This window comes from Suncus etruscus, chromosome 8 (genome assembly GCF_024139225.1).
Source record: "Suncus etruscus isolate mSunEtr1 chromosome 8, mSunEtr1.pri.cur, whole genome shotgun sequence".
Classification (NCBI taxonomy): domain Eukaryota; kingdom Metazoa; phylum Chordata; class Mammalia; order Eulipotyphla; family Soricidae; genus Suncus; species Suncus etruscus.
Window position 1 is genome coordinate 121451168 of NC_064855.1, and position 10164 is coordinate 121461331.

A 10164-nucleotide genomic window follows, 5' to 3' on the forward strand; every position below is an offset into this window, starting at 1 on the left:
GAGCGGTTTTTGGCGCCCCCCCCCCCCCAAAAAAAAAGAGAAAAAAAACTCGGCCCCTCTCCCTCAGGTCCCCAAGCCTCTGGCCTCCGCCTGGTCCCCTTTTTTCTCCTCCTGGCTCTCGACCCTTTGGAAAAGACCTGCCAGGCTAAAACCTCGTGAAATCACCACGATTCCGCTGCTCTCTATTGTTTAATTTTGAATTCTTTTTTGTTTTTTCCTTCTCTCCCCGGCCTCCAAGGACCCCTTTGGGGAGGTTCAAAGGGTCGATCTAAAGGCGTGGATAGGAAAAAGCTTGCAAGTCTCAACAAACACCAGCCTCGAACCCTGATTGGGAAGCCGCCGCGAGGATCCGGCCTCCCCCATGCCCAGCCCAGCCCAGCCCTGCCCAGCGCAGCCGAGCTCTGGGGCGCACAGTGTGCGGGGCGCGCGCGGGTGGCATCGCGCGTGGAAGAGCGACCCCTGGGGGCGCACCGGGGAGGCCTGGCCTGGCCCGGCCCCCCAACATTACCGCCACCAGCGACCGAGCAGAGGAGGGGAGCCCCCAACCCCTGCACATCCGCCACTACTTTCCTCGTTCAGCACCGCGCGCCCTGGCCTGGGGGAGAGCGCACCCCAATTGGGGCGATGGCAAGGGTGATTGCTCGCTGGGTAACTTTACATTTTCAGCAGCAGGAACAGGGGTGCTTAGGGTGCTGGGGGTGTGAACTAGAAAATACCCGATCAGCCTCACGGCCCCCCAAATGCAAAAGAACCGAATGCTTTTTGGCACCGGAGAACCAAGCAGGCCCGGGGTACCTCCTTGGCGAATTGGCCAATTTTCTACTTTTCCGAAGAAGAAGAAAGAGGAGGTTGACTTGTGCGGTTCTTTCATAGGGATCGCGGTTTCTAAATCAGCAGCATCCCAGCCCCCTCCCCATCTATCCCTGCCCCATTTTGCGAGACCCCGGGGTTTAGGCCACAGAGGTTGTGTGACTTCTGCTGGGAAGAGTGTTTCTTGAAAGGCGCCCTGTGGCCGGGTGGCCGGGGTAAGATTGGGGGTGGGGGGCCCATCTAGTGGGTGGGTTGGGTGCAGCCGCCCTTGAGAGAGAAGATTCAGGGAGGGGAAAACGAGGCTCGAGCAGCACCGAGAGCAAAAGAGGGAGGCCCCTTGTCTGTATTTTCAGGGGTGCGTCCCCAAGCCAGGCTCCGTTCTCATTGCGCGCTGCCGGCGGGCTCCCGGGGAAAGTTCTCCGGGCCTGGCCTTCCCTCCCCAGGCCGCCCACTGTGACAAAAGCCAGTCAGTCGGATCCCAGGACCCCCACGACCTTCCCGGGGCTCCTTCCCGGGCTATGAAGGCGCTTGGATGGAGCAGAACCCAGGCTGGAAGCAAGCGCGCCCCGAAAATCCAACCGGCGCTCCAGGGCGTGCGAGGTTTTCATCCACCGGGGCCCCCCGTTTTGGAAAGGCAGGGAGAGACCCCCAGAGCCCAGGAAAGGAGCAGAAGGCTCTCCTCGTGTTCCCCAAGGGTTCAAGGAAGGGGATTCCCGCACCCTTGCACGGTTTTTTGGGGGGTGTGGATCGATGGCCCGCCTTGGAGCGCAGGCCGCGCGTTCCAGCACCCCGAAACCCAGGGGAACCGCAGCAACCCCCCTAATGCGCGCGCGGCTTCTCCACCTCTTCTTCCCTAAGCTCCGGACCCCCGCCAGCCAAAACCGAACCCCGTCGAGGGCCACCTCCTGCGCCCTGAAACAAAAGTGGGGCGTCGGGTATCGCCACCCGACACCTTCCCAGACGCGACACCGGAGCCGCCACCGACCCAGCGGCCCCGGAGGGAGAATCGGGGCCGCGCTGGGAAGGGCTGGGGGTGGGGAGGGAACCCCGAAAGTGCGCGCTCCGGCGGGGATGCAGTCGAGGGGATCCGGGCTGCCCCCCAAAACGGTGGCAGGACGCAGCGATTGTTCTTGGGGTAGGTGTCCGGGGAGGAGGTTTCCATCCAGACGCGCGAGGACGGGAAGGCGGGTGGAGACGGTGCTGCCCGCTGCTGCGGGGCTCCCGGGGAAAACGGGTGGCGAGGTTGGGTGAGGTTGGGTTTAAGGGGGAACATACAGGGGGGACCCCGAGATCGTCGCCACTTACTTGGAGTTGGATGAATTCCAATAGATGGGCTCCAGAACTATGGACCTGGAGAGGGCAGTTCTGCATAAAACCATCAAGAGTCCCCAGCAGCACTTCCACACCGAGTCCCGCCTGGAAGCCATGGCCAAGCCGGGCTTGGGGCTCGGGGGGCTCGGGGCGCGCACAGACGGCTCCGGAGCCCCCAAATGCTCCTGCCTTGGAGCCGACGCAAGGAGGGAGAAGAAAGAACCAGAAGAAGAACCAGAACCGGCTGCGCTTCCTTCCAGGAGGTGATAGAGGGTCCCCCTTCTTTTCAAAGCTTGGGGCGCGGACGCAAACGCGGGGCGCGGGTTCCGGGGCGCCGCGCCCGACGCAGCTGGGACGGGCGGCGGCGACTCCCGTGCGGATCCAGGGTGCCGGGGACGGAGGAGGTGGTGGGCGCGCGGTAGCCTCGGCGCTATAGATCCAGGCGGGCGCACAGCGGCCCGGGCGCGCGGCGCGGTGCCATGTCCCGGGGCGCAACGCTTTGGAGCTTTGGAGAGGGGCGCTTTTGGAGAGGGGTGCGCGGGCTCCTGAGTCGCTTGAGCCGGCTTGGAGAGAGAGGAAGGAGCTGCGTCCCCGTGGAAATCTAAAGAGCCTTTGTGTGCGGGGCGATCCCCTCCCCGGGCGGGCGGGCGGGCGGGCGCCGGTCCCGGCTGTTGCGCGCGCGAGCGGTTCCTCGCTCCGACCAGCAGCGCCGCGTCCCCGCCGGAGAGTCATCCGGCCGGCCGCGCTGTCAGCGTTTATAAACGCCGCGCCCTGCCCCACCCCTCGCCGCCTATTGGTTGCGCGCATTGATTGCCTCGCTCTGATTGGACTGTCTACCCGTCCATCCGCAGCCACCGCCGCTCGCCATTGGACGGGGACGGCTGACAGGTGCGACCACGCCCCCGGCCCGGCCTCCGCGCGCTGATTGGATAGCTTGCCCCGTCCGTCCGCCGCCACCGCCACACGCTATTGGAAGAGCGCCTATGGGCGTGGCTAGGACTGACAGGTGAGGCCACGCCCCGCCAGGGAGTCAGCGCGCGCTGTGTGCCTAGGGCTGGCACCCAGTTGGAGAGAAGCTCAGCGCGCGAGTGGGAGGCTTAAGGGCGCTTTGGGGGAGATACATAGATTCGGTTTGGGGTGCAGGTGCGCAAGCACGACCCCGCCGAGCCACCTGACCCCCCGGAGACTGGCTGCGTCCTTTTCGATGTGCACCCAAGCGTGCGCAACGGCGAGGGAGGGCGCACGGAGGTTTTACGCACAGCCCCGAGGGGTTCCCCCCTCAACTCAAGGGTCTCCCACTTTGGAAGGAGGGTCCCTGCGCCTTGGCCCCGCTTCCCATCAACCCCCTTTTCAACTCCAGATCCTTTCCAGGGTGCGCCACTTCCTTGATCTCGCACCCGGGCATCATTATCCAATGCGCCCAGGACCGAGGTCAGCTGGATGGACTTGGAGGTGATGTCCAGTGACCTGGGCACGACGTCTGAACATCCCCAGAAAATTGAATGAACCTGCCCACTTACTCATGTCTCTTTTCTCTTGCTCCCCAAGGTGCCCCCCAAAAAGGAGTCTTGTTGGGGGGGGGGGACGCATGAGCGCCCACCGGAGAGGAGAGGCGGCCTTTGCAAGCTTTGGGTCCGTCCGCGTCCCAGTGCAGCGCTGGCTCGCGCCTCGCCGCCGCTTTCACGGACCCACAGCGCCCACTAGCGACACCCGGGAGCTGAGCCGAGCGATCTGCGCTCCGGTGCCGTGGCGCAAAACCGAGCCACCATCCCACGCGCGCGCGCGCGAGACCCCCAGGGAAGCCCCCCCACCTCAGGAGGAGGGAGCGCGGCGAGGTGCCCCGTGTAACTCTTGAGATTGGGAAAGAAGAAAGGAACGAACCGGGTCCCCCAAATCACAGCAACCTCGGAGAATCCAGCTCCTCTCTGAGCCCGGTTCTGTCCAACCTACCAGGGACCAGACCTTGGTTCCTTGCTGAACGCACAGCTCGGATCACACACAGAGAGCAATTCCCCCGAGCATCTTCATGCAAAACCATCTGTTTTCCTTGCATTCGTCGTGTGTGTGTGTGTGTGTGTGTGTGTGTGTGTGTGTGTGTGTGTGTGTGCGCGCGCGCGCGCGCGTGCGTGTGTGCTCTCATTGCTTTAAAAATATAAAAATAGTACTTTGGCACCACTTAATATGCATTGCCACTGACATGCTTAAGAATTTGCAGATCCAAAGCACTTAGGAAAACGAGGAACCAGCTATATTCATGTTTTTTTTTTCTTCCAGGTAGCTCTCTGATCTGAGAAACAAACCATTTCCATGTATTGTTCATTAAAACAAACAAACAAACAAAAGTCTTCAGGTTGAAGAAATGATTTTCTTAAAGGCTCAGGACTACCTGGGGGAAAAAATGCAGAAATGAAGAAAAAAGGCGTAGGAGAAAACAAAAAATAAGGGTCTTTTTCAAATTGACCTTTAAACTTGATTGGGGGGTGCATTTGGTAGCTTGTAAAATTAGTTTAGGGATCTTTTCAAAGAACCAAAAGACAGCTTTTTTTGCATCATGTTTCATACTTAGCAAACTGAGATTGTGAGAGTAAGTTGTGACCTCTGAACTCCTACATCCTCTCTGCAAGCAAAGGAGAGGAAATCAGGAAATCTGCCTTCTGAAAATAACCTTGGCTTCCATTTTTAGTCAACCAGTTCCCCCCACATCCAGCCAGAGAAATGGAAATGGACGCACATTTAAAATCTGCTGCCCTTTGAAGGCAGATATTTAACCCAGCTAGTTCTCTTGGAAGCATCTCCTGTAATCTGACCTCAAGGAAAGAAAATTCTCTTCTTACTTAAGAAATCATTTTGTAGGGGCTGGAGCCCGAGTGCAGCAGGCCAGGCATTTGCAGGACCGCCCATGATAGTCCTGGCACCCCTCCTGGTCCCCCTGACCGCCAGCTAGGAGTGACCTCTGCCCACAGTCAGTTTACACTCTGAGCACCTCGGGGTGCCCTCCAAAATCCTGAATGGGAGAAGTCCAGACTTGGGGAGAAAAGCAGTAGGTAGAAAGTTAACAGCCTCAAAAAGTCCAGAGTTCCACTGCTGAGGTCACTTGAGTAATTATCATCCCAAGTCATTAGCGGGGACAATTGCTCAAATTCTCAGGCCAGGTCAAAATAAACAATGTTGTGTGGGCTTCTGCCTGATGTTTTCAAGCACACCAAAGGGAAAAGAGCCCAGTCACCACAGCTTCACACCAGGCTGATATTTGGATTGTTTCTGGTGATTTGGAGAAACATGGTGATTTGGAGCATGGCACTCATTCTGACCCCCGAGCATCCTAAGATGATGTTTATTTTCAGCAGAAATCGCTGCAGTTGTCTAGGGTAGAGGCAGACATTTCTAATAAGTAATAAATGTCAAATAAATGTGGACGGGATGTCAATTACACAAGCTGACAGAAACACGAAGAAACGTAAAATGAGGAAGCAAATACAAACTTGGATCATTAAAATACTTTTAAATTCACTTGATCACTTTTACCACCACCACCACCAACCCCCAGCAAATGTACATACTTATGACATTCCTGTCCCTTTGAGTTCCCAAGCCTGCTTTGGTCTTTAGAATTTATTAAAAGGAAACAAATAAAATCAATCCCATGTGTAGAATCCCAATGCCAAGAGATACCTCCAAAGAAATCTTCAACGAACTGTTTAAAAAATAAAAACAAAAATTGGGGGCCAGAGAGATAGCACAGCGGTAGGGCATTTACCTTGCATGTGGCCACCTAAGGATGGACCCAGGTTCTATCTCCAGCATCCTATATAGTCCTGAGACTGCCAGGCGCAATTCCTGAGCGCAGAGGCAGTACGAGTAACCTCTGAGCGCCGAAAGTGTGTCCCCCAATAAACAAAATAAAGTAAAATAAAAACAAAACTAGAAAGGTGCAAAAGCCTCATGGGTGTCCAGGGACTAGCTTGTCTGGAGCACGCATGTTTCATGCAGGGGGGTCGGTTGGGTGCCAGTGGGAGAAGACACCGAAGACACCCCAACCCCCACCAAACAGCAGCAAACGTTCACTGTAATATTACAGAAACTCAAAATGCTGAGACGCTTGCTTGTCATGAGCTTCTGGGGTGATTGACAGTCTGCTATAAAACTTCAGGCTTTATTTCCAGCATTGCATTGAGTTTTGTTCATACTCGCAGCTGAACTTCAGGTGCAATTTGTTCTGTTTACTGGAGGGAAGATCTTCCACAAGAATAAAATAAAAGTCGCTCTTCCCTCTACTCTGTCACTCTGTCAGCTTCTAACCCCCCCCCCATCCCCATTTTTACACACTGAAAATATTCCTGAATGTGGAAGGAAACTTATTACATTCAACCTTTGGTCATAGAAAAACTTCCTTTGGGAAGTTCAGTGGCATCGCGAATCTTGAGAGCACAAGACATTCTGTATGGAACCACCACCACCATTGTTTTCCACTACGGTAGTCGGTGAAATCTCTAGCTCAACCTATCATTAATGCTGTCTAACCTGAATGCAAAAACAGCCCAGGTAAATTATGACTGGCACTTGGGAACTTGCAGGAAACCTGCAGGCTTGGGTCTTTAAGGCTTCAAGGGGATTGACAACTGGATCCCAGTTTCCAGATTGTTAAAGATGCATTAGCTAACAACCAGCAGTCATCTTGTTTTTCTTTAATCACTTGGGGGTGGGGGTGGGGTGGAGGGTTACACCCGACAGAGCACAGGAGTTACTCCTGCCTGTGGGCTCAGAAATCGCTCCTGGAAGGCTTGAGGGTCCATATGGGATACTGCGAATCGAAACTGGGTCCTTCCCAAATTAGTCATACGCAAGGCAAACCCCCTATCCCTGTGCTGGCCTGGTTTTTATTACTCCTCAATTCTACTTTAACCAGTATGAGCAGATATTCACATTATGGATTGAGAATGTGTCTATCATAAACGCTAAGGCTTCTGATAGAAGGGCTATTACTGGCAGCACTCAGAAGACTAACAATTTACCCATAGCATGATCCCAAGGTCATTTTTTTTTTTAATTTTGGGCCACACCTGGTGATTCAGGGGTTACTCCTGACTATATGCTCAGAAACTGCTCCTGGCTTGGGGAACCATATGGGACGCTGGGGATCGAACTGCGATCCGCCCTGGGTCAGCGGAGTGCAAGGCATCAACCTATAGCTGTACCATCGCTCCGCCCCCCCCCCCCCCAGTCATGTTTGTTCCTCTCTGTGACTTCATAATAAAATTTAACAGTATTTCCAATGAACTACAGTTGCTGGAGCCCGGAGCAAAAGTAGTGGTAGGGCATTTGCCTTGCATACAGCCGACTCAGGAGGGACGCCTGCATCCCATATGGTCCCCTGAGCCTGCCAGGAATGATTGTTTTTTAAAGCCAGTCAAATTGAGCAATGTGTTTGTGTGTGTGTGTGTGTGGGGGGGGGGGGTTATATACCAACTTTTGCGACACTAACGTTAATAAGTTCTGATAAACCACTGCCATCGGACCAGCCCAGGAGTGATTTCTAAGTGCAAAGCCAAGAGTAACCCCTGAGCACCACCAGGTGTGCCCCAAAACAAAACACAGTTGGGTATTCCTTTGTTCTCCTTTACTCAATGGTGAAGACTGAGAAAACAAGGAAACCATAAGCATAGGAAGAGCCAGCAACCTATTTTACCTGAACCTTAATACACCAGGCTTAAACCAGTAGTTGCAGAAAACTTTAAAAGTGCCAAAAATTACACACACACAAGCTCCCACAGATTGGTCATGAGTCTTGGATGGCTGGGGAGTGATCTTATTTCATACATGGGAAGACAAGAGGAATTTAGGTATCAAACCACATCAGTTTGCTGACCCACCATTGGGGGGCTTTAACTGTCTTTCCAAGTGACTTCTAATGAAGGGGTCTCACAGGGCCCTTGATTTCAAACTGTCCCCAGTTGTGTTATTCTCGTCATCACTGATACATGATACACTGATACATTTCATGAACAGAGGTCATGAAATCATTTAAAACCAGCCCGGAGAATGCACTAAACATAGAGAGCGACACATTAGCCATGCAGCTTCTAGGGTTATACCACAAGAAGGTTCCTGTTTCCAGGGACAGCCCCACAGTTTAATAAAACAGAAGAGAAAGCAATAAACATTACAAGGCACAGAGGTGAGCAACGGAGCCCAAGGCAGTGATCAGCTCAGCCTGGCACGTTTTAGGTCAGGGTGGGGACCTTTCTTCTGCCAAGGGCCCTTCGGGTATTTGCAGCATCCCTGAGTCTGGGCAGAAGGGCTGCAGGCACTGATCAAAATTACATGTCTGTCCATCGGGTTTTTGTTGTTCCTTGTTCCACATTCAAATCTCTGCCAGGCATTGCCTCTGAGGAGTCTAAGGGACTGTCATAATTACCAAGCTTGTCCATTATACTCCTGGAAGGAAATAAAAAGTCTGGAAAAGAAAGATACCGTATTTGAGAAACTTCTTGTGACCAGATGGATGGTTTGGGGTGTCAAGAAGCAGAAAACTGAAATGACCGAGAAAACAGAGGTTCTGGCTTATACCAGCTTTAGAGAAATTTTGGTGACAAAAGGATGTTTCAAGATGAATCGAGGCAATACTTGGATGTAAAGTGAAGCGTTAGAAACAGTCTAATGAGCCACAATTCTATTTAAAAACATTTACAAAGGAATACAAAACACTGAAAATTCTAAATGTACTGGAAAGATGAGGATACAAAACATTACGGGCATAAACAAGCACCAATGACAGAGGCACCGAGGCCAGAGTAGCTTAGACATTTAGAAAAGAGAATATGCCTGCCGTTCCTGGCAAGCTGAGTCCTCACACACCAGCTCCTTTCAAGGCTTATGCAGTAACTGCAAACTCCAGGACATAAATAAAAAGGGCATGTTTTAAATACTGTTAGTAAAGCCATCAGTTAAATCGACAATGTACATGGGAGAACCTAAAAATTATGAGTAAAGGAGATTGGACGAACGTGGGAACATCGGAACTAGGACTAAGAGTTTGAAGTTTTTCTTTGTGCCACACCGTGTGGTGCTCAGGGATTACTTACTCCTGCCTCTGAGCTCAGGAATCAATCACTCATGGCGGGCTCCAGAGACCATATAGGATGCTGGGGATCAAACCCCGGCCCACTGTGTACAAAGCAAACACCAGACCCACTATGCTACCACTCTGGCCCCTGGACTTTTAAACTAAGTACACAGAGGCAAGGGGAAACAAAGGAAGCAATCACGACTACACGTTGCAGCAGTCCTGACAGGACTGGGTGTCCTTTATTAACAATTACATTCTCTTTCCTGCGGCACAGGACATGGGCAAGGTCTGACGTGACTCTCCACCAGTAAGAATCGGCAACACGGCGCTGAGTAAATGTCATTTCACAGGTATGTGGCAGTAAGGAATTTCTCATGAAAAGGCACGCAAGAGCTGATTGCGAATATTTTCAAATATTAAAATCCAGGTGACTTTGATACAATGTTGAGTACACTTATTGTATAGCAGAACAATTTTTTAAACATTTCCCCAAACTCGAATACACAACTTAAAAACAGTGAGTACCAAATTTTAACGAATTACAATTTTGAAAAAAAGCTTAAGAACCATGAAATAAGTGAAGCCAGCCTGTATGTAGAAATTAAAAAAAAGTTTCATACAAGCAACCTATATTCTCCAGGTAAATGAAGTCTGTATTTTTAGAGCAATAGATTTCATGTACTAAAAAGTCAGTTCTCACTAGTTTCATGCCTATTTAAAATCCTTTAAAGTTCAATTGATTTAACTAATTGTTCCTTACCACAATTAGACCCATCGCAGAGTTCAAATGAAAGCAACTGTGTTTTTCTGAGCATGCACACAAAATAATCTACCATTTAGTCATCTCCTTAACTGGCTTTCACTTTGAAAGACTGATTGTCTCCAAAGTCTAGAAGGATAATTTATTATCTTGACTCGAGAAGTTTCTGCACCTTAGGTAGCTTTTTATCTCCAAAGCCTTTTGCTCAATGTTTTAA

General features: G+C 51.9%; 1 protein-coding gene across 1 annotated transcript in view; it reads right to left on the reverse strand.

The window, feature by feature from the left end:
• Positions 1–2389, reverse strand: part of EFNB2 (ephrin B2) — a 41639-nt gene extending 39250 nt beyond the window's left edge. The window contains exon 1 of the mRNA XM_049778148.1: positions 2116–2389. Coding sequence (XP_049634105.1) covers positions 2116–2237 — 122 coding nt within the window. The 5' untranslated portion in view covers positions 2238–2389. The remainder of the gene's footprint in view (positions 1–2115) is intronic.
• Between the last annotated feature and the right edge of the window lie 7775 nt (positions 2390–10164).